Below are 24,017 nucleotides of genomic sequence, written 5' to 3' on the forward strand. Positions count from 1 at the left end.
TGTGGCGTTGGTGTGCACCTGGACTGTTTTCACTTACTGGATCACAACACAAAGAGGAGGAAGTCACTTTAATGTCTATATTAAGTAAATGAGAATTTTCCAACCAGTTTGTAACCTTTTTGGGAATTAGTTGTCTGAAATCCGCAGACCGTTTTTCAATGTTTTAGTCAATATGAGCTGTCAGTATGGCCATATTCCTCTGTTTTTGTATAGAAATAGCTCTTACAACTTTGGAAAAGACATTTTGCAGTTAAAGTTAATGGTGACACTTTAAATACACTGTATAAATGTTGCCTTTATGTGGACTGTGTTCATTTCACTTTTTTTCACCGATTTCAGGCACATGTAAATAAGGAAATTTTCTTGGTTTATTCAATGTATCTAGAGACTTTTCACGCTATTTCCAAATTGTGTATAGAACTAGGTTTCATTTGGTACAATTTTTCTCTTTGTAACTTGATTTTGAGGATATGCATCTTGTCTGCAAAGTTTCAAAACAAATTTTTGATTACGCAATCTTCCGTAATGTGACACCACTGTCTCCATAGAAACCAACTTGTCATCTTCACACCTGACTGCATGTGAAAGGCAATTCTCTAAGGAATAAACTGATGGTTAGCTTGTCTTGATTGGACTGCTAGTTCCTGTTTTATGCTTGTTTTAGTGTACCTAGCTTTTTTGGCTAATATTAGGCTGGCACTACCAAGGTACCCCCCTCAAAATCGTGGCACTAATAGGGTTAATATACTTATTAACTATCCACTCCCCTTGAGGAGAGTTTCAGGGATATTATGAAACAAACCGCTCAGAAACAAACATTTCAAATACAGCATAATATGGTTAAGAATCCCAGCTGGCAGGAGGCAGACCATCTGGCTATTTACAAGCCTGGTCCAGGAGCTAAACTTAGGGCTACTGAGAAACAACTTAAGCTAGCAGTCAGAGCGGGACTTGAACCTGGGACTTCTGGATTACAATTCTGACGGCCTAACCACTCGGCTACGCTGCCTTCTTAGACTTTAGACTTGTGCACCTCTATAAGAAGGAAGCTACTGAATGCTCAGCATAAATAAAGGATCAATAAAAAAAACCTTTGAGAAGAAGCACAACATCTTGAAACAAAAACAAATGTGACCACATGTACACACAGGAAACATACAGTACGTCAATAACACTTATCTGTTAAACAGAATAAATCATTTTTGCTTGCCGCACAAAACAGAAACATGTACAAGCTTCAGATGAAAAGGGATCAAAACTGCATTTAACAGTGGGCAATCTTTGCATAGTCAATAGAAATCCAATATTTCTGATGTGTTCAGTGTATTGACAGGGCATACCTGTATTAACTACACACGTGAAAGCAAGCAAAACAGAATACATTTTCATTCTTGGAAGAATGCTGACGTTATCTTAAGAGCGACTCAGAAATGAATCCTTTTCCAGCAACTGATGAGATCCAAGAAGGATTGAAAATATGTTTTTTAAATTCAAAACACAGTCAATAGACTGGTCTAAACAAAAGAAAGATTTTAAAATATTTAGCAGAGCGAAGGGATGAAAAGAACACAGACTTAACAGCCCTCTGCTGCATGTTGCTACAAGATGCTTCAGCGAAAAAAAAAAAACATATCAAAAGATAAGTGATGGACTTAACAAGAAACACAACATCCTGCAACAAGAAAAAAAATTACTGGTATAGTAACTTAGCTTATTCCAAAGTCAGATCCTATCACTGCATAAATTTGAACAAGACAGGCTATGTTATCACAGACTGAAATGACCCCAGGTAAACCTAGCTAAAATGGGCAATTCCAGAAAATATCCATACCCAACTATGGACGGCTTCCATGTTTTAACCCCCGCCCTTGCCTTCGGAAATTCCAAAATGCGTTACCCCCCCATGCCCTCTGATTCCATAATCGTGAAACCCCCTCCCTTTCAGAATTTCCGGTTTTTCTGGGAAGTACATTTTCGACTTAGCAACGTCTATATGAACAAACGAACATGAATTTATGCCTCCTCAGGGCTGTGATCTAGCGGCGCTAGGCGACAAGCTTTACTCTTCAGCGACAAGGAAAACCTACCGCTAGTGGCCAGGCTGTGAAAACTTCTTTTTAAGTCCGAATTTGGCTATAATAATAAACACCAATTACATCAGTTTTACTCCTCTTTGTTTTGTGCTGTTTTGACGTTTACAAAGCAGAATAGCTCAAATACACCGTCGAGTCTTGTTGCGTCCTTTTATACGTCATGTAGTGTGCACGAAAAGCCAACCCATATGCCTCATGTAGTGTACATGAAATGTATCATGATCTATCAATGCTTGTCTTCTGCTTCCGCGATCATACGTTCGTGGATAATTTTATTTACGAACTACAAAAGTCCACTACAATAGCGTTTTCAAGGAACTCACTCTACACTTTCTACTCCAGAAATCTCACCTGTGGAAATCACCAGTGCCTTCGGATATCCAATCGTAAATACCCCCCATGCCCTCAGAATTCCATAATCGTGAACCCCCTCTCCCCTTCGGAAATCCTAAAAGCCGTCCGTGGTATGGTATGGATATTTTCTGGAATCTCCCAATGTCTCAAACGGCATAAGAATTTAATACAGCCGCTGCTATTTGCATTTACTTTGTTTGAGCTGATCTTGGCAGATCATTCAATGCAAATCTTGCAGTTACTGGCTCCCTCCTGTTTGGTTTAAGTACATTTTGGTCAGGTACTGTACATGTCAGTATCTTCAATAATTTTCCACTGATTCCTTTCAGTGTGATGGCGCCTGTTGGCTGGCTGCTGCAGGGGTGGTTCCCATTTGCAGGGTAGTCAGGGATACCACTGTGCTCTGCCCAAACTCAGGCCCCCAGCCAACACCTTAGGCACTATTTGCTCATCTACTGGTGATCAGCAGTTAAATTATGTATGTTAGATGACCATTTACAAACTAACAAATATGAGATTTTATCAGGGTTACCTTTGTCAGCCTGGACATCACAGGAAGCCTTCAGAAACAAAATTCAAAGTAACGAGGACACTACACTGCAATCTGTAAATTAAAAAAACAAAAACATTTCCATTGCTGTGTTCTTGCATGGCTTCAATTCACCCTACCGAATGTGTAGTTCCAGAAGATGTCCATAATCCAACCCTCAAATTGAAAGTCTGACATTCTATCACGCCTCCACAATATCCCTATTGCGATCAAATTTGGTAAATTTACTTGCAATATTATTAGCTTTAAATTATAAGATTACGATTTTGACTGAAATAAGTGAAATATATAATATCTGAGCCCTGAAACTTGTTCAAACCTTTAAATACAAAACAGTAAGGAAATAAAACTAACATGTAATTATGGAATTATCCTATGTCTAATTTGTTTGGTCTTTTGAGATATTTCAACTCCAGCACAGATCAGATGTTTGATGTCATGCCCTCCATTTGCTTTTCCTGTTTAATGTTGATATTCCCCCTCAGCATTCAGTCATTGGTTTGAAAGTGAACCATTTTAAGTTGCAGCATCGACATTTCAGTCAGATAATAACTGTTTGGAAAATGTACAATAAATAGAAGGCTGATTCAGTCTCAGAATTTTCTGAGTTTCCGCACGTTCAATCAGGATCAACAGTAAAATTTTGATTCAATATCGACATGAAGAAAACTAGTAAGATTTGAAATAATTTATTATGCTGCCTTGCTTTGCAAACTAAAGCAGCCATCCTGACACCAAACCAAAAGGGTATGAAAGGTGTTAGTACAGTTAATTTAAAGTAATTTGAAAATCTAAGAAGAACTTACTTTAAAAGCTTGTTACAAGTAACCTTGATATCTTGAACCTCCACATGACAGTGAGCTCCCTTTAATATGAAAGAAAGATGTCCCAGATTAACTATTAATATCATTTGCAGATCAATCTATATAAGATTGCCAGAGAGAAAACCCCAACCTAGCAGATAGTTGAAAGGTTGAACAGTGATGAATAGTTACATTGTGAATAGTCAGCCAAAATGCACAAGTTTTGATGAATAAGAAGTGAATAGAAACAAAAAGCTCCCAATAGTGACAGAGAGCAGGTAAATTGTGACAGTGATGAATATTGTTGAAGGTTCGCAGTAAAGAAGTTCCCAGTCTCTAGCACGTTAAAGGCTTAATTAACTCATGAAATAAACACAAGTTTATGGCTTTAGTGTTGTGATTTGGGAGCTGAAGAATAACAAATTTGATCTCATTTTGGGTGAGTAAAACACTTGCAAAAAAACAGCTATTGCAATCACAGAGATGTTCAGCCAATTAAAGGAGAGTTTAAGTCACTGTGGTACGATGTATGTGTTCCACAGAATCATATGGAATTTGGTGATAAACAAATGGTGCCACTTCTACTAAACAAACATTTAAAAGGGCTCTATACTGTGCTGAATGTTCAAATGGGTCATTCAACAAGTTGAACAATGACGTTACACGCTGTGCGAAACATCCGCTTTACACGTGCAAGTAGTGGCTGTGATTTAACTACTTTCATGCCAGCCTCAAAAACAAACAGAAATCATAAAGAAAACTGAGTGACAAAACATTAATTGATTTGCGTGGCTACAGGGAAATCTTGCTGATTAATTAAACTCGCGTTCTATTGCGGGTAATTATGGAATTGACTTGATTTAATTTCGAGTCACGCGATTCTAATATTCGACAGTTTGGAACATAATGCGCCGATCAACTCGAAACTTCAACATCCCCCCCCCCCCCCGGGCAAACCCCGGGCATTTGAACTTTTGAAGATTGGATCGTTCAAATTCCCGCCCCCTAGGGCCCAAATGGTGTTCAAATGCCCTACCTTATCGTCGGATTTGTCTGTCAAATGCCCTTCCTAAAGAACAATCGTTGTCGGCTCCTGTCATTGAATTTATTAAGTCAGACAATGTCAATCAGCAAGTGTAAACTGTTCTAACTCCGAAACACGGCAAAGGTTGTTTAACGAGAAATACATAATAACATATTTAAAATGAGTTAGCCGGCTACGTAGACTGTTCGAGTGGCAGGGTATTCTGCAGTTTAAGCCAAAGCGGCGGTTTTTCATTCGACAATATTTTTTTTTCTTTAACTGTTCACTTCTGTTTTATGGCTATTCTAAAAACCTCTGCAGACACAAATACATAGAAATACATATTAATTAGTTAGCCGGCCACGTAGAATGTTGTTCGAGTGGCAGGATATTCTGCAATTTAAGCCAAAGCGGTTTTTCATTCGACAGTGTTTATTTCTTTCACTACTCACTGCAGGACAAAGCCGCAGCTTGACTCCTTGTATAATAAAATTTTCATTGTTTACATACAATCTATAAAAATAATTAATATTTAAGCACTCTCACTTTTGAAGACCTTTTTTGGTAAGCTTTCATTGTAATGCTGTATCTCTTCCTTTTCTCATTCATCTCGTCCAAACACGTGTTTATAGCTGTTAGCGACTTCGGCGACCTCCCAAAAAAGCGATTTGAAACCTGACACTTCCGGTTCAATTTTCCCCACCCCACCCAGGCAAGGTCAAATTCCCCACCCCCGGGAAGGCCTTACCCGTCAAATTCCCCACTCCCGGGCACAGAAAATAGTCAAATGCCCGGGGTTTGCCCGGGGGGAGGGGGGGGGATGTTGAAGTTTCGATTTGATCGGCGCATAAATCTGAGTTTGACACTCTTGTGGAAGATTCAAATATGAGATAGTTATACAAGAGAAGTCTTAAACTAATTCGTATTTTGAAATAGTCGAGTCCAAGGCCTACAATTTACCTTACCTGATAGCATACGGAAAAATGTCGAGGAGGAAGCTTGATGCTCGCTTGATGACACCCCACCCCCTGCACGTATGCGAGAACAATCCAGCTAGTTTGCTAGATTATTGCGTAGCGCCCACATGTTGAGACGATCAGTGATGAGACGAAGTCAGCCCATGACTACGGGACTGAAAATTAACAACAAAAACTCGGAAAAACAACACCAGAAAGGAAGATCGATTTGACGTCTCCAACGCTTTCCCTCTAGCTCTCGTAACGGGTTCGTGGCGTCCCCAAAAGGATTCTGTATTGTTGTCAATAGTGACTCCTATTGGTCAAACAATGTCACATGGGATTATCACGTGCCTTGACACGTGATCGGTTCCAAATTAAAAATAGAAAATGTAGGAAAAAGGACTTTCAGAAAAGGAATGTGGAACGAATTAATCAATGATTACTTTCCAGAACGAATGCAAAGGGTTTTTGGTTAACTCATAACGAAGCGCGAAAATAATGAGAATATCTCAAAGTTTCCAAAAATTTCGTTACCTGCAAAAAGTTATATGGAGGACGGATGGGAGCGGGGGAAAGAGAGGGGGTGGGGGGGGGGGGGGGACAACTTCAATTCATAGTTCAAACAGTCTACTCCATCACTATTACAGCATGGTGATTTTCCCGTTTTTGTTCAAACATTACTTCGATTCATTTCAGTCTCAGTACTTGTAGCCTTCAGCCGTCTTCAGCTACTCCCGAAAGAGACGTTGGAATTTCTCTCTTTGGAGTATTAAAGAGACCAGAAGGGAGGTGAAATTTAGATTAAAGTAACTTGCTTTTACACCAATTGCCTTCAAACCACCTCGGAGACCATTTTGAGGGAAAATTTGTAAAAGAGGCCAAATTTAATCTTACTGAACGTCATGGTTGAAGGTCTTTGATTACAATCGAATTGCAATGAAAACCTGTTAGTTTCTTTAGAAACTCTAGTAAACCTGCCAAAAAAAAAAAAACCTTTTGTTTTTGAAGGGACAACAACGACGTTAAAAACCGGGGGGTTGGCGTCGTAGGAAAGCCAGCAGCATTCGAAAATTCCTTCCCCAAAAGATTCTGGGAATTTCAACTAAAGCAACCGAACTGATCAGAATGTCAAGGTTACAAAAATATGCTTTTGAAAAATGTCGAAACACGATCCGGGAACATAGAAACTTTTTAAACATTTCGCATTCTGATTCGGTGCCCCAACTTGACTTCAGGCTAGTTTTATGTGAACAGGGCAGGGTAAGGGTTCGAACCTCCGGCCGGAAAGTCCCCCTATAAAACCTTATTGAGCACAATCCTCCCCCCCCCCCCCCCACCACCACCACCACCCACCCACGCCACCAATACCGGCTTTGAAAATGACACTCAACAATAGGCGGAGTTGAAATACTTTAGTCATCAAACACAACTGGGCATTTGGCAACGTGAGAGAAAAATTTGATAGTTGTACTCAGGGCATTTGCAAAGGGGAAGAAACCATCAACCACAAACAAACATCATTTTTACATGATTATAAAATTTAATTGCACATAGCTGCTCATATCAATCATTTCAATACACTGCAAAGCGGCACTGCCAAGCATGACTAAAAATACCTAAAATTATCCGGTGCAAAGCATTTCAGCCTTCCACGTGGTTATCTATACAAAGACAATGATTCTCAGATTAAGAAAAAAAAAAAAAAAAAAAGAAAATAGAGAAACAAAACAAAAAAAAAGCAAAATTATATAATTTACAGTCAAGTAAGAGGTAGCCTCCTTGAACCCCCAAAGCTGGTGTCACGCATGCGACATTGCGTGACGACCAAAAACAACTGTTGCAGATTTAAAAAATACCACAAAAGAGGGAAATACAAAAGTGAAGGCCATTGAATCGATTGCCACTTTAATTTCCCTAATCAAAAAAACAAAATATTTCACAAAATGTACAGGGGTGAGAGAATGAAGGTGTTTTGATAACCAGAACATACGATGATTGTTCAACTACAAGTGTGTACAGTTCTGTTTTTGCAGTAAATTGTCCAAGATGAAAACGTCAAATTGCAACCTTTAGAAGGGGTGAGATTTAAAGGACTGGTATCTTTCTATTATACACTCCATTCAAGGCTATATATAGTAGGCTGCCAATACCCTCTTAAATACTTAAGACAACGAAATAAGAAAAGTAAGTGTTTGGGATAGCAAGGAAAACGCTTTTTTTTCTTCAAAACAACAGGAGCCTCCCGCAACCTCCACTAAAACAGAAAATAAATAAATAAAAGTAAATCCGCAGAGAAAATGTTTTGTTCTTTCTTTGATCAAATTGAAAGGTCTAAAATACATTATAAGAAAGCAAGTATTAAACCACACACTGCGCTTAAAACTAACACATTCCCCCCTAGAAAGGCGGAAAAACCTGGTAGAAGAAATTCGCCCCAATGATAGCGCTTTTCTGCTTACAAGTCAAATTACACAGAGCTACTTATGAACTAGTACACATAACTGAGGATAGATGAAGGTGAAGGAATCTCTTTTTTTTTTACAAAGGTCTCATCTTCAAAATTTGTATAGAGTTGCTGAAACATTTTGATCGCAAGAAAGAAAATTGACCCAAGGTGCCATCACTACTTCTAACTTGAAAGACTTCTAGTTTGCAATTTACATTAAAGTGCAGCCTGAGGAGTGGACATTTTGAAACAGAAATCCACAAGAAACTATTGAACCTAGACAGTAATTCTTGCTTGCAAGTAAATGTAACAGGATATGGTTAAGATTCTCTTCACAGTGGAAAGATTGTGCAGAGAAACACCAAGTGTTCAAAACCTATTGTCAAAGGTTTGCATTATTCAAGTTCTTGGTACAAGGGAAATGGTCCTTCTCACAGATCAGTGTCGTACCAAGTGCCCCCACGGGGAGGGGGGTGACCAAGGGGCTGCATAGCAGGGTCGCCATGGTGGAAGTCGTAGCCAGCCTCATGCGAATAATCCATGGGCTGATTATAATCAAAAGCATCATGAGGATAGCCATACCCTCCAGGCGGCATGTTGTAATTTGGGTCTGCAAAGTCACCGTCCATTGGCTGCAAGAGAACAGTGGAAAATTGGAATCAATTAAACTGATTAAAAGCTTAAATGAATGAGCATGTCCCACATCATTAAGTTTTAAAGGTGATCAACAAATAACTCTCAAAAACAACAATAAACTCATACAAAATGAATAAAAGAGTGCTTTTTGGGCTTTGTGTACAAGGCACATAACAGATTAGCAGTATATCAATCATTCTTAACTCTCTCCCAGAAGTGATCAATATGTAATTTCCCGTTACAATATGAATCCATACATACAACCAGACAGGTGATGAGAATAAAGAAAATTAGAACTACAAGACATTGTTTGTTGTAACACCAAATTCAGTGAACTAACTTTAAAAAATAAATGTATGGCAGTCAGTCAGGAGAATTAACATTTAGATCATGGGAGTGAAAGGGATAAGGGAAAGTTTCCCTTTAAGTAACATATGACAACTTGATCTTTTGCAACTGACAACCATAAACCTTCCATTTCTCACCTCTGGCCACGGTGCATCTTCACGGAAGAGAGAACTTGTCAGCTCAACTGAAAGACGCTTCTTGTAGTCTTGTGACTTATCCTCAGACATTCGGAACAACACAGCCGCAGCATATGCTGCGATGCCCTCATTCCGAGAGTGAAGCAGGTCTGTTAGAGGAGCAGTTGCGTTTTCAGCTTCAATGGCCTCAGCACCTTCTTTGTCCTGTGCAAGTTCACAAAGAACGCCTGCTGCGACACGCTGGATGTTCTCAATTGGACAGTAAAGAAGCTAGAGACAAAATTAAGAGGAACAAAAGGGTCACGACACTCACAGGAAAATGAGCGTTGGTAATGTTAAGCTAGAGCTGGGTCAAGAGTATTAAAAGGTGCTCTGTAGCTTACAGAGGGTCAGTCTAAGATGCTAATCACCCCTTTGCACACTGTTAGTGGTAAACAACAGTTCATTGGTTTTATCATGAGATCAAGGAAAAAGGTTTTACTCCTGACCACCAAAACTTTCTTTCTTTGAATAATAACTCGCAGGCATTTGCACCCAGGCAGAGGTGTCATTAGGGGAACAGCAGAGGGTCAAGTATTTTGGGGGCAGAAAATCAATATCCTTTATCTTCTATTGTAACAATTCTATATCAATCTTTGCTTTGGAAAGGTTGGCGGCTTAAAATCCTAAGTGGCCAGGTTGGCTCCTGGTAGTTAAAAAAACCCCTACAAATCCTATTTGCCCTTTAACAAAATTAATCCATGTTAGACAGGCATCCCTGCTTCTCTACTTTTATGAACTACATCTCTCTAAAACAGAGACCAAACAGGTTCACATCCAAAGTTATCATGTACACTAGTTGGCTCTTGTAAGAGGAGGATTTTGCTTTGAAAATAAGAATTTTCGGGGGGTGAGTTTGGGGGAGATCCATTCAGAGTACTGGACAAACATTAAGCTTTTGCAACTTTCTTAAAGGGGAACAGGAATGGCCCAGTGGTGAGAGCACTTGCCTTCCACCAATGTGACCTGGGTTCGATTGATTTCCCAGACTCAGCATTACATGTGGGTTGAGTTTGATGTTGGTTCTCTTCCTTACTCCAAGAGTTTTTTCTCTGGGTTCTCTGATTTTCCCCTCTCCTCAAAACCAACATTTCCAAATTCCAATTTGATCTGGAATCTGAGGGACACAGGTTTGCCTGTCATAACAGACTGTTAAGTGTCAACCTCTTTAAACAAAGTTGATTAATACACACACTGTACCTGCACAAACAGAGGAATGCAATGGAGACTTCGTATGACGGCCCTGTTGTGTGCCTCCCGAGCCAAAATATGCAATGCGCCAACACATCCGTCCTCAATGTCTTCCATTCTCACGCCATCAATCACAACGCTCTGTCCTGGTCTCCTCTGCATGTCTTGGTGGGCACGCATCATGAGCTGAACCAGCTGCGGCAGACCTCCATGCTCCCGGATTGGAGTGTGGTTCAGCGGACACAAAGCTAGATTACGCATGAGGCCAATCACAGCCTTTATGAGTGGCCAGCGAGATGGAGGGTAGAGCAGTTTGACCAAGACTGGTAGGCCAAAGTGAACCCGCACTGCATTCTGGGCTTTCTCAGCATCCTCATGACGACTTGTTAGATGGCGTAGTGCACAAACCTGATGAAACGTAAAAGTTAATCATTTCACTTTTAATACCAATGATAAAATTTGAACAGTAAAATATCAAGCTAGTGAGACCATAGGTCCACATTCAAGCCAGGGTCCGAAATTGCGCTTTCCTGGTCGCCAATGCGACTAAAAATTTTGCACTGGCGACCAGAATTTCACAACTAGTCGCCAGCGGGGGATTAACTATTTCATGCGATGATCATTATACAAACAATAACTTTGATTATTCAGCCAAATCGATAAAAATAAAATTCAAAGCCGCCCGCCAATTGGTCACTTACTTTTTACCTTTCCACTGCTTTTGAAGTATAACACCGATTTTCCTGTTAATATAAATCTATCACAACGCTTCACAGCTCGAGCAGTGCGAAGCTTCGCCACCATGTTTTTTTGACGAGAAATGCTGCACAGTTGTGGTCTGGTGCGAACAACATGGCGATCTGTCGATCGTCTTGACAGAACGCGAAAGGAAAGATCGTTTACGGTTTTGAACATAGAGCAAAGAACCAACCGGCAGTTTTTCAATCGGGTACAATTCTTCTCCAAAAGGTAGAGACGAGAGAAGGTATAAAGTTGACTTAAAACATTTAGCATTCTTATGAAACTGCGTATATAGCTGGCATGCGATTCATTCGTCGTGGTTTTTCTGTGGTAGGTGTATAAATCGCCATTGCGGCCTCAAACGCAGACGCGAATTTTCCATCTGGCAACCAAAAATTTGGTTTGTGTTTCGCTGCGAAGGAAAAATTTTATTGACACTTTTTTTCTGCTTTTTGGCGACCACATTTTTCCATATGGCGACTGAAAAAAAATTTCAGTCGCCACTTGGTGCCTGCCTAAAAAAGTTAAATTCGGACCCTGCAAGCCCCTGCTGAGAAGAGGATACACAGTAGCTGTTTGGCAAAGGTTTCATCTTTTTCACATTTAAATACCCTGATACAGGAATGCACCAAATTGAAGTGAAAATTTTAGTTTTTTTAGGACACTATGAATCTTGTCTAACGCACCTACCATTAGCCATCCCCTGAGGACTCCCGGCAAGGGAGAGGACTTTGTAAAGTTCCCTCTCAAAAATGGGGTGTGGCTGGTTTCAAATTCAAAATGTCATACTTGTGCTCAAATCTAAGGGCCAATACCTAATAACTGTGACCTCACACTTACAAATAACAAGCCACTTTTTTTTATTAATTATAAGATGACATCTTCTTACCGCTGGCTCAGTGATTTCCTCTCGGTCTCCAGCCTGCATGCACGTCCTCACCAGTGCCTCGATCCCACCAAACCTGTAAACAAGCTGTTTATTGCCTGGGTTATTGCACGTCAGGTTTGACAAGACTCCAGCAGCGCATGTCACCACTTGAATATCATTGGATGACAGCAGCTGTACTAACATTTGAAGCAAGTTGTCAAGCCCGTCCTCCTTGGTTGCAGCGTCTGACAGATTACGTAGAGTCCAAAGACAGTTCTGGACAAGCCTGTTGCTCTGGTGACCCAAGTGCATTGCGAGTGCCTGCATGCCTCCAGCCTAAGGAAGGAACAAGAAACCATGTCTTGAGACGAATCAAGAGGAACTAAGTTATTCTGGACAAAAATTGTTGAATGAAAACCTTATGCTAAAATGGCTCCTGTTTTAATATTCTTTTGTTTGTGTTCAAATTAGTCCTTCTTGCCTTGTTTGAGTAAAATATTTTTGTGCCTTTTTAACTTATGAACAAGATAAGAAGGGATGATTTTAATGCAAAAAACGAATGTTAAAATGGGAGCCATTTTGGAATAAGATCTATAGCACCGGCAAAATAAAAAAAAAGAATTAGCATTAACTAGCAAGTAAGGAAGAAGGCAAGTTAGTAAGTAACTATTACTGTCAGTACCGCTTACGCATAATTCAACTTTTTAGTCTTACAGGGTGTGCCAATAAAAATTTACCAGCGGTCACACAACCACTTGTGATTAACGGAAATGTGTACAGGTCAGGACCGAAGTCTGTTGATTACCAAACTGATGCTTTAAATGAGATCTGTCTGATGACCAACTTTTGCGGGTTTTTATTTTTTTTTTTTGGGGGGGGGGGGGGAGGGGGGATGAAGTATTGAGAAGGCATGATTGCACGCTTTTGGTTAGCAAACATGAAGATCTGGTGAACACAGCGATAGGACATGGGACAAAATTATTTACCTCGACAATAGCCTGTTTGTTATCAGTATCCACAGAAAGCACTTTAAGCACACGGCTGGTTGTGAACAGAAGCTTCTCATAAGTATAGCTTCTCATGATGCGAACCAGTTCAGCAGGGCCCCCAGATGCTAGGATGATAAGCTTGCTTTCCTTGTTACCATACGCCAGCACATGGAGACAGTCTGGAATAAACAAACAACCAATAAATTACTTATTACAGGAATGACAAGAATACAAGAAGGGAGGCAGGTTTTCAACAGAAAAAGGAGATTTATACTTTCTTCCCTTGCTGTCCCTTAATTATTTTCCAAGTAATTTGCATATAACCAAGTGGCTTCATCTGAGTACGTAACACAAGGGATGCTCTTCTTGATATTTGCATATTATAGCTCATTATCAAAACTGCTAGCCATGCTATCTATGAGGTTATGAACAACCTCAATTTGGTATAAAATAAATTACATATATAAAATGGGGCACTCTTTTAGATCAGTATCACAGAACTTATGCATTGCACCACCATCAAACACCAAGAGTTATGGAAAGAGGGCATTTCAGATGGCAGCCTTAGACTATTGGATTCTTTGCCTTGTTGTGTTTGTTCATCAGTTGAAGGAGTTTCTGGAAAAAAAAGCCCTAAGTGACTTCCAATGAATTCCAAGATTCTCCTTCCAATTACCTTCTATTTGCTTGTCAAACAAAAGGAGAATTTCACCTTACATAAAAAGTTACTTGGGGCCTTCTTCTGTACACCCTTCAATTTTACTCAGTAAAAGACGTTCTTTTAAGGAAATGCTTTTCTTAGTCTTAACTTGACACATGTAATAATGTCTTTTCCTTTCAATCCTTTCTAAAAGGTATTTGGAAAGTTGTTGTACCTGTCACAATGGCAAGAAACTTGACATTGGTTCGACTCAGAAGTGCCACCATTTTCTGAAGTCCCCCTGCAAGTCTGACTGCCATCTTGGCTCCTTCTTGATGAAGCAACAGATTGTGTAAAGTGGTGATGGCATAAAACACAACTGCTTCCACTGGGGAACCAAGCAATCTCACAAGAGCTGGGATGCCGCCAGATTTGAAGATGGAAAGCAAACCTTGCCTTAAATTTAAAGAGAAAATTTTGTTACAATGAACAGTTAAGCATACAGACCATTTAGCCTTAAAATTACCCAAAAGCAAAGTGGAAAATCCTGTCAGTTTCTAAGCGATAAACTAAAAGCCCAATATACCACTTGAAAGGTCTGCTTTATGCAGATTATTCATACCCCTAAATCAAATCACTAATTAAAGGTTTATTTTGCAGATATCAGATATCAAGAACATTTTACCAGATTGGTCAGTTTCTTACCTGTGATGAGACAAGTTGTGCAATGTACCAGCTGCACAGCGTGTGGTTTCTGCATCACTGGAGTTGTTAAGAGCCTTTACAAGAGTGGCGACCATCTGAGGTGAGTTCATAATAGCATGACGACTGGCATCTTTCTTGGACAGTTGATGCACCATCATAGCCGCTTGGCCCACAACCACCTAACAAAGATTAAGCACAGGTTCAAGTTTTCAGTCACTTTCCAGCAAATCCTATTAAATTCTGGCTGCTATACAGAGATGTGGTCTCATTCAATCAAAAATAATGCTGCAAAACCACTGCCAACCCAACCACATGCCAGAGACCAAGGGAGTTCACAATGAGGGTTCCTACAGATTGAAGACTGGACAGCGGAGACATTTCTACATGGTCATATGAAGATCAAAGGTAGCACCTTCATGACTTGGTCTGACTGTCAGAATTTGAACCACCTCCCTATTCTGTAGTCTGACACCCTTCCAACTGCGTCAACTAGGCTGCTATCACATGAAATCACTCAGTTATAGAAACAGCAACTACTTTTGAGTCAATGTGGAAAGAAGAACAATTCTACAGACACATGGTCTTCAAGCAGCCCAAAATTGTCACTTTACTTTAATCCCAACCCCACCCAAGAAAACATGAATAGAGATTAACAGAACCACTTTATCACAAAGTTGAAAAGGAACATTTGAATCGTGTCACACATTATGCTGATCAATGCTTTTTGTTCATTACAATTACCAATAATTTTAAAACCAAGGACATACCAAAACAGATTAAAGAGTAAAGAAAGGGATTGGACCAGTGTATACCAAGTGTTTTAATCCTTATAATGTATAATGAAATAACATAAAACAGGTAACCAACCTGATCTTCATCGTTCAGCAGTTTGGTCAGTTCAGGAATTGCACGTGTCGCAAGATCAGCATCATCCTACAAAGTTCAACAATAAAAAAGATAAGAAATCTTTAAAAAAAGAAATGCCTGTCTTCTACACTACAGAGAACTATTAATCAAACTAAAACTTAGGTCGTTATTGGGTTCATTATGATTCTGTATACCTGATAATTGATGAGGTTGACGACTGCTTGTTTGAGCATAAGAGATGGTTCTGCTAAGCGCTGCACAGCAGTGTTTGCAGTGGAGTCAAACTGTGTGGATGGAATGTGAGCTCCTTCCTCCAACGTCTCAGGGAACATTGCTTGACGGATTCGCTGACTGTTTCAAAACAAAAAGTCAAAAAGCTCTAATGACACAAGTTACACACTTTACCCAAAATGTAACAATCTACTTATTGTATGTCAGCATCCAATGTTGCAATGTTCTATTAAGTTTGCTTAACTCTTTAGTGCACCGCTACACTAGTCAATTTATCTGGCAACATGCACTGCAATTCTGTTGCGCTATTATGACACAAATAGCGCAAAACATTACGTAGTGTAACATACCCAGAAATGAACACGTCTCACAACTTTTTTGTTGCAGTCAATACTGCATGAAGCACAACTGACTAATTCTTCTTCTTCTCCCAACAATTGCAGCACCAAAAAAAATTGCAAGACATTTATTATTTCCAGGGCATGTTACACTAAGTAACAATTAATACTACTTGTGGCAACAAAAATGTGAGACACGCTACGAGAAAATTGCATAGTGTAAGAGCGCTCGCCTGGTAAACCCTGATGAAGTGACTGGCTTGAATTCTCCAGCCTTTACAATATTGTTTCTTGATCAAACATAAAGAGCTCTAATGAGGATAAAGGAATGACTCCCAAGAGAAAAAAATGTGTGGATGTTATATGGAAAACAGCAATGAAAACAAAACTAGTTCAAAATCATTATTTCACCATCACTGTTGCCTACAAATGTAACAAAAGGTTTCTAAGACTGTCATTAAATGTGACTGCAATATTATTAATTACCTCCTTGTGGAGACAAACTGTTCATTCATAGCATGCATATCCTGATCGGAGAATCCTTGCTCCCATTCAAATGTCATGTGACTGGTCTTCATGTAATCGTCATCCTCATCACCTTTGACTGAATGTGCAGTGGTTGTCGCACCTGACATGATGCCTGAGTCATGGTGATATTGTTGTTGCCACATTGCCGTCTGTTCTTGTTTGCTCATTTCACCATGAGGAATCCCCATTCTGCTGGTCTCCATGGCGAAAGCTACAACAAACAGAAGCCACAACGATGAACTCTTTGTTTACATTGTGTAGTTCCAGAAAATATCCAAAACATTCAAAACAAAAGTAGGAAGCTGATTGGAATTTCCAGAGCGGTAAGATAGGGAGGTATTAGACAATGGGCCCTGATTGAAACAAAGAAATATGAGCTGTTAAGAAATCTCACAGAATTCAAAAGGCGTAATTCAAAATAACCTTTGCCCCTGGCATTTACTCAACCATTTAACCCTAAATATCAAAGAACAAATTCCCTTGTATGTAGCTTGTCGACCATACTTTTCTTATAAAAGTAATGGAGAAAAGTGTATTAAAATATCAAGAAAATTCAGCTTGGGTGATCATATCCGTAATCCTCATGATCTCAGGGATTGAATAAGCATTGATATTACAAGGAGAAATTTGATGCTGATTACTGTTAGGGCTTACTAGTGACCAACATTCAATAATCAGATATCACCAATAAATCAAATACACAGAATGTGAGAAATGCAGTAAATGATCACCAAAGATAAAATCCTTGATTTTTTAAACCAATTCTCCCGACTTGTAACATGCAATTTGATAGTGGGGCTCAGAGGTTAAGGAAATACAACAAAAACACTTAAAACAAAACTGAACGCAATATTTCTGCTTTTCGAGAAAATAACTACACCTGCCTATGAAAGGTCATAAGAAAATACAAGAGGAAGAGGGATCTTAAATCAAATTTCTTTAAAAGGAAACACAAAGCTACAGTGGAATTTCCAGAAGAGTCGGGGGTTAAAACCAAAAACCTTTACGAGGGGGATGGATATTTTCTCGAACAACAAACTGCAAAATGGGACGTCATCATTATTTTTAAGTGGAAATGAGAGTTATGGAGTGCCAAGGATGATATCAGGATATTGCTATAATGCAAATGACTTCAAAGTTTGTCCTGCTTTCCTATTGTGATGAAGCAATATTCCTTCACCCTTTTACGTCATATGTGTCAGAACCTGACAAAAATTGTATGGTAAAATGTCAAGGAAAATGTCCCCAACATAAATAACAACTGACAGACTGATGAGAAAATTTTGCCCTGAGAATCCAACATTAGACCTTTACATTCATCAGCTTAAACTTGACCAAAGGAAAGTGCTTCTCAACTGAAGAGTAATTTTATAATTCTTTAGAATAAGGCTTTGTCCACAGGCTTAAAATTTTCAGTCATCTTTTCAAGAGTTAGTAACAAACACCTTTGGGTGGAAACTCTTCAGAACATAAAAAAGGCTTGAATTTACAGCCACACCACATTGTGTGGTTATAGACAATATCCATACTCCCAACCCCAAGGAAGATCATTGAAATTTCCACAGGGATAGTATAGGTGCTGTACAAATGAAAAATATTCTGTATGAGGGAGTATCATGTTATCATGTTTTTTCGTAAGGAATTACACAAATTTACAAAGTTTTCGGACTGCAGTGAAAGGGTTAATAAAATAATAGTACTTAACATTCAGTTTGATCCTGAGGTGTAACATTCTAGTATTTAGAATTCTAACAACTGAATTATTATCATGACTTGAAGAGTGTCAATATATCCGTTAATTAGTTTTTGACACAATTTACCCATAAAAGTACTTCATGTCTCAAGAATATGCTAATATGTCACCAAGCTACCAATATACTTTTGGATGTCAATTTATTACATAAGAACTTGCTCCAGGCCTCCTGGCATGGGGTGGGAAATCATGGCTCCGTTTCTCATGGCTGCACAAGCGATGATGCATGCCACAAAAAGGTGTACAAACCAAATTTTGGCTTTTTAGCCCTTTAAGCCTTAAATATCAACATACATATTCCTGTCATTGTTGTCCTTATTTTTCTCATGGAACTGGTTAGGAGTGTATTTGTTAAAACATCAAGACCTATTGTCTTTGATGACGATTTGCTTTTTTACTCATGAACCCAATGCTCGATCAGGTTGTGATATTCTGAGGAAAAATTGCATGTTTGTCACTATTTAGGCTTAAAGGGTTACATTGTCTGATGCAGAAAAAGAAGCGGTTTATAAATGACTGCTTAATAATGCTAGTTTTAAAAAAGTTACTTATTTACTAAAACAACACTTTCAAGTGTACAGTGCAGATACTATATCAGACAGTGGCGATTTTGACAATGAAAAAGCCAGACTACAGACAGACAATGTTTTTGAATAAACAAGTCACCAAAGTGTGGAAACAGAGGCCGACACAATTTTAGACAAAAATAATTATCTGATTTTGCGATTGTGGTAGTAGATGCACAAAAGGGGTACTGTCACAGGGATTTTGCTGTATGTTGGCCAAAACAGCTCAAATACATGTATTTGACAAAGAACCCTTTCTTTAATGTGAAATCGCTTTTAGAGCAGTGGGAGAAAAACATGAAATGATTTCTCCAGGGAAAAACAAACTAGAATCACTTTTTAGCAATTTTGTCAAAATTTGAAAAAATTGGCCACTTTTATCAAGTTGCAATTCGTTTCCATCTTAGTCATCCCCTGACAAAAATGATTGATACTAGTTTATGTGCCCTAGTAGGGTTATTTTTAACAAAATTTAACCATTATTTTCATGTTCCCATACAAATATTTTTTTTTCTCTTTTCAAAGTGACACTAAAATAGATGTCAGTGCACCTTTAACACACAACTTTACAATAAATCGTGTCCAACCTATTTTCACCATAAGATGACTTTGCTGTATATATGTACCACTACTTGTTCGTCCCAAAAGTTGTCCATCTATTGGTCAGCTTCTAGAGTGATACAAGTACACCCGGCGAAGCCAATTGACTAGAATCAAACTAGCCTGCGTAGCAGTCGTTTCCGTTTCCTTCAAGCCAAGCGGGGTAAGCGCGCGAGTGCATTGGGCAAAAAAGAGGTAAAAAAGTAGGAGGGGCAGGGAAGGAAAGGAAACGCCTGCCGCTGAGCCCAGACATTTTACCGAACGCCATTCGTCAGCGAACGGGAGGCAATGATGTATTACCATTGGCCAATCGTCTGTCAATCAAACTCATCGACCAAAACGACATCCGGTTAACCGTTTATCAAAGATGAAAATATGGCCGAGGCGGAAAAAAACTCTCTCGAGTGTCCTTTCGATTTCGAGTTTGCTTTGCTTTGGAAACGACTAAAATACTTTCCCAGGAAGATACGTCAATTCAGTTGAAACCCGAGCAAAGGACTGCTTTAAGAGCGAATGTCTATTAACATCAAGCAAAATCAAAATTCCCGGTAACGCTCAAAATATAGTTTTCATTGCGCTTTGGTTTGTTGGTAGGTATTATCGTCTCAACAAACATGGTGTCATTCGTTTTTCGAAATCCCGCCGGAATTTTTAAAAATTTAAGAAAATTTGTTCTGGCTGTCGGCGGTCTCAAAGACACGAAAAGCTGGAAGCAAAATTGGCTGGTCTGAAAGCTTGTTTCACATACGAACAAAGAAATTTTTATTCAAACTCTGTAATCATAAATAGATTGAGGAGGCCTCAAGTAAATACTTTGCAGGAAAATTTCAGTTCTAACCACGGTCTGAAATGGAAGTTTTCAATATTTAGAACGTCTTTGTATTTCACGCTACGCGAAATACAAATTTATCCTGGAAACGCAAGGAAGTATTTTAGCCATGTGGGACAAGCTCATTCTGTCTGTAATTCCAGCTGTAAGCAAATTAGTTGATATTCTAAAACATAAGTAAAATTTGTCTTGGGTAATTTTATCTACGCTTTGTTCGAGCGACGGAAAGTTCGAGAAAATCTTCTAAAATACTGCACTTGAAGTAAACAAGTTGCCCGCCACGATTCTGTTTTCGTTGAGATTTACCAGAAGTTAAAAATGATTGGTCCTCATGTGACATTTGACGTGACAGTGTAGGCCCCAAGGGAGTGAAGCCATTTGGGGGGCGTTGGGTAAAATGTCTGGGCTCAGCGGCAGGCGTTTCCTTTCCTTCCCCGACCCTTCCCCCCCCTACTTTTTTTGCTCTTTTCTGCCCAATGCCCTCGCGCGCTTACCCCGTTTGGCTTGAAGGAAACGGAAACGACTGCTACGCAGGCTAGAATCAAACTCAATCCATTGATTGAGTCTGGTAATCAAATGCAATAAAGCTCACCAAAACCTTCTTGTCAATGGAACGCAATCCAATGTTTGATTGCTGAACTTTTGATTGCTAAGTTAACTGGCAAGCTGTGTCGACAATTCAGTTTGAGTTCCAAACTACCGATCTCGAACCCAGTTCAATTGTGTTTGATTGGTTTAACAATCAAACTCATTGAAATATCATTGTTCGATTATATTCGATTAATAAACTCAATAGAACTAAATTATGCTCACTTGAGTTCAATTCCAGAACGTTTGATTGGTTACGCCGGAAGTATGGTAACCTACCTCCCCAATTCCACTACCTTATTAAAAATAACCATGCACAAAAATAACCCAAAAGCATGGCAACCATTCAGCTTCGAGATCTATCCCCCCCCCCCCCCCCGAACCTATTTATCGCAGTTCTGGCATAGGTGCTTTCGACACGAAAGGGTAAATTATTCAAAGTGCAGTAAGCCCAATACAAGACAGCTGGCATATGAACTTGGCCGAAGATATTGCTCCTTAAACTTGAGTGCCTCCACGGTTATTTACATGTGCTAGAAAAGTCACATCTAATGCAAAAGGAATTTCAGATTGATGGCTAATATACCCTGAGTAAAATTCTTGTTTTACAAAGGTCTGCACCAGAACGTCAAAAGGAAATAACCATCCCGTGTTTGCTTTAGTCCTTTCTAACAACAGTGGTCCAAGAAGGTAGTGAGACAGACAATACAAAGTCTTAAACAACATGCAATCATAGGGAACAAAAACTGGAGCTTCGCCCAGTCGCCCACACTCTAACGTAATTACCTGAACCATGTGGTGAAAAATAATACAAATAGTCAAATATAAGTTTAACCCGGCCCACCTTTTCAAAGCGCCGATCGAGCAAAATGTCGCGTTCTTTTTCCAATTTTCCGCACGCTGCAAATTGAAAACAACACAGAGTTAGACCTTCATCGGTACAAGAGGTTTTCAATTAAAAATGTCTGAGAAGTTCGTTAAAGTTCCGAGTGATCTTTTTTTCTTTTTCATTTTGAAGATACGTGACTTCCGACGGAAAGAAATCCCGAAAGCGTATCAAAGCATTCTTTGTCACCAAAATAAACAAGCATTACGTTGCGGACATTAAATCAAATTTTAACCCACATAAAAAAACCGTGACAAATATCTTTCCCGTTAATTCACATCTGAGGATAAAAAGGTACTGATATCAAAAGAATATCTACTGAAAAACTTACTATAGGTAGATAAATTAAGAAAAAATTTCCACTGGCATTATCGTTGCGTTAAAATAAATCTTAACTCAGATATAGCTTGCAGGCAGCCTACAATATGGCCATTTCTTTATCAGATATAAATAAGATGCTCTTTACGCATTGTTATAATTACAATTTTAGTTTATTTTTTTGCTTACCAACTTTGGCTCCTTATGACATCTGCTAGTTGAAGATCGTCAATCTACAGGAGGGAAATTAACGTCGAAAATTCAACCACCATGAGCAGCCTCATTTTGCATTTAAAACTAAATACCCCTATACACAACTAACAAATAAATTTTATGACTTTGGAGGTTCGAAGAACGTACCATCGTCGATCGATACACATCACCGCTGTCAAAGAAAAAACCCGTTTTCTCAAGATGTCGGAAATAGGAAGGAAAACGCTTTTTCGTTGTCACCTTCCTCGCAAATTCTGGTGTTGATGCCGAGCGAGAGCAGCGAACATGATAGCCGACCGATCATTCGTTCGGTTCAGGTACATTTCAACCTAAACTATCCCGTTGCCGTTGACTCTATCAGAATTTACAGCTCGAAAACTTAAAATAAAAAAACATACTACAAGAACGCCTTTTTAAGGCGTTTGCAATATCCTTGGGGTACAAATAAAGGATAAAATAACTACTATAAGTCGCCGCCTAACAGGGCATGCAGGTTAAATAAGCTTACGGAGTTTATAGAGCTCTAAACAAGGCTGTGCTAGATTTGCAGCAACACCAGACTTTAAGCTCAAAGTTTTTTTAATATCAGCTTAATACTTCCCACAGAGTTATTCTACAACGTTATAAAACGTCGGAATTGGTGGGGAATACAAAATTATCGGCTTTTTTTGCTGTGACTAGCATGTTGACACTATTCACGACGAAATAAATCTGGCCGCGCGCGGTTGAAGCGATTTCGTTAGATTTGCCGAACGAATCAAAGAAAAGCGATTCTTAATACTCGCAAGGCATCACATACAAACGGCTATTATAGCGGAAGAAATTTCGCAAATCAGGCGCTTCATCGGTTGGATAAACGCTTCCAACACGCGGCATATGTTGAGCGCCGAACCGAAGTACAAGTGAAGTTGCGGCATATAAGAGCCCTATTGTTCGGCTAAAAATCCATTTCGTTCCGAAAACGATCGCTTTTCATCGAAAAATATTGTTATAAGATACTCCACAATGAAACAAAGCTAAACCTTCACCTAAATTTGGCCATCCAGCAGGTAGTTTCGCCCGCAAAAAGATCGATTAAACCCCAAATCTTCGTGCTGGTAAACAAGCATTTACAACAATAAAGCCTTTTCAATATTATACATGGCGCGCTCTGGAAAGCAACAAACGCTCTTTCAACGAAACTCTAACCGTTAGGCGGCTGAATTCTATCGAATAACCTTACCTGGGGAGCTAGCCCTCTACCAGTGTTCCTTTTTTTCGGCTACAGAAGTCGTTCGTCGATAAAATACTCCGTGAATATGACAAGGAATGCTAAAAAGTCGCGAGGGTTTGGCAGGGAAAGCGAGTAGCGTGGGGACGATTCCGTCGCGTAAATTACCTGTCAATCAAAGCACCCAAATATGCATTCAACAAAGCAAAAATGCGTTTTCGTCAGATTTGCTTGAATTTGCGGTCTCTACAAACTGCTAATTCGATTTTCTGTCATTAACAAAATAACATAAATCACAAAAAATACAAATCGCCAACAACTTCTCTTTATTTCGAGGAGAAAGCTGCAGACTTCGTCATGAAAGTCGCTTGTCCCGGTGTTCTAATGATAGAAGAATTTGACAGGCGTAGTGTTATACTCCCCGGGGACTCCAGTCGACTCCTCCCAAATACTTTAACAATTCTTGACCAAACAATGAAGAGCATAATTAAGCGCATTTTCTGTCTGCATTGGCTACAGAAGATCAAACTTTTGTTACCTTTCTTCATTTCTCCTGGTGATGAAAGA

The 24,017-nt window shown here is 39.3% G+C and overlaps 2 protein-coding genes across 12 annotated transcripts in view; both read right to left on the reverse strand.

Moving 5' to 3' along the window:
• Positions 1 to 6,037, reverse strand: part of LOC146472197 (uncharacterized) — a 60,409-nt gene extending 54,372 nt beyond the window's left edge. For all 11 annotated transcript variants that reach the window (XM_085119580.1, XM_085119578.1, XM_085119577.1 and 8 more), the window contains exons 1-3: positions 5,790 to 6,037; positions 3,804 to 3,862; positions 2,980 to 3,051 (exon numbers count right to left, since the gene is read on the reverse strand). In XM_085119580.1, coding sequence (XP_084975706.1) covers positions 2,980 to 2,997 — 18 coding nt within the window. In that variant the 5' untranslated portion in view covers positions 2,998 to 3,051; positions 3,804 to 3,862; positions 5,790 to 6,037. The remainder of the gene's footprint in view (positions 1 to 2,979; positions 3,052 to 3,803; positions 3,863 to 5,789) is intronic.
• A 1,263-nt stretch (positions 6,038 to 7,300) lies between these two features.
• On the reverse strand, positions 7,301 to 23,601 carry LOC146472201 (catenin beta-like). The gene is made up of 13 exons (XM_085119559.1): positions 23,463 to 23,601; positions 22,217 to 22,260; positions 21,668 to 21,723; positions 16,446 to 16,698; positions 15,585 to 15,741; positions 15,391 to 15,456; positions 14,524 to 14,702; positions 14,054 to 14,274; positions 13,176 to 13,357; positions 12,211 to 12,525; positions 10,590 to 10,988; positions 9,351 to 9,620; positions 7,301 to 8,861 (listed from the first exon to the last, which is right to left on the reverse strand). The coding sequence occupies exons 4-13, from the start codon at positions 16,688 to 16,690 to the stop codon at positions 8,661 to 8,663; spliced, it is 2,235 nt and encodes a 744-aa protein (XP_084975685.1). The 5' UTR covers positions 16,691 to 16,698; positions 21,668 to 21,723; positions 22,217 to 22,260; positions 23,463 to 23,601; the 3' UTR covers positions 7,301 to 8,660.
• Between the last annotated feature and the right edge of the window lie 416 nt (positions 23,602 to 24,017).

Source organism: Pavona decussata, unplaced genomic scaffold (assembly GCF_977016875.1).
Source record: "Pavona decussata unplaced genomic scaffold, jaPavDecu1.1 SCAFFOLD_100, whole genome shotgun sequence".
Lineage (NCBI taxonomy): Eukaryota > Metazoa > Cnidaria > Anthozoa > Scleractinia > Agariciidae > Pavona > Pavona decussata.

Coding starts and splice junctions, on each gene's coding strand:
- LOC146472201 (XM_085119559.1), bottom strand. CDS start 16,690: ATGGAGACCAGCAGAATGGGGATTCCTCATGGTGAAATGAGCAAACAA. Junction 15,742..16,445: donor CAGTTTGTCTCCACAAGGAG/GTAATTAATAAT, acceptor GTTTTGAAACAG/TCAGCGAATCCGTCAAGCAA. Junction 14,703..15,390: donor TGCTGAACGATGAAGATCAG/GTTGGTTACCTG, acceptor AATCTTTGTTAG/GTGGTTGTGGGCCAAGCGGC.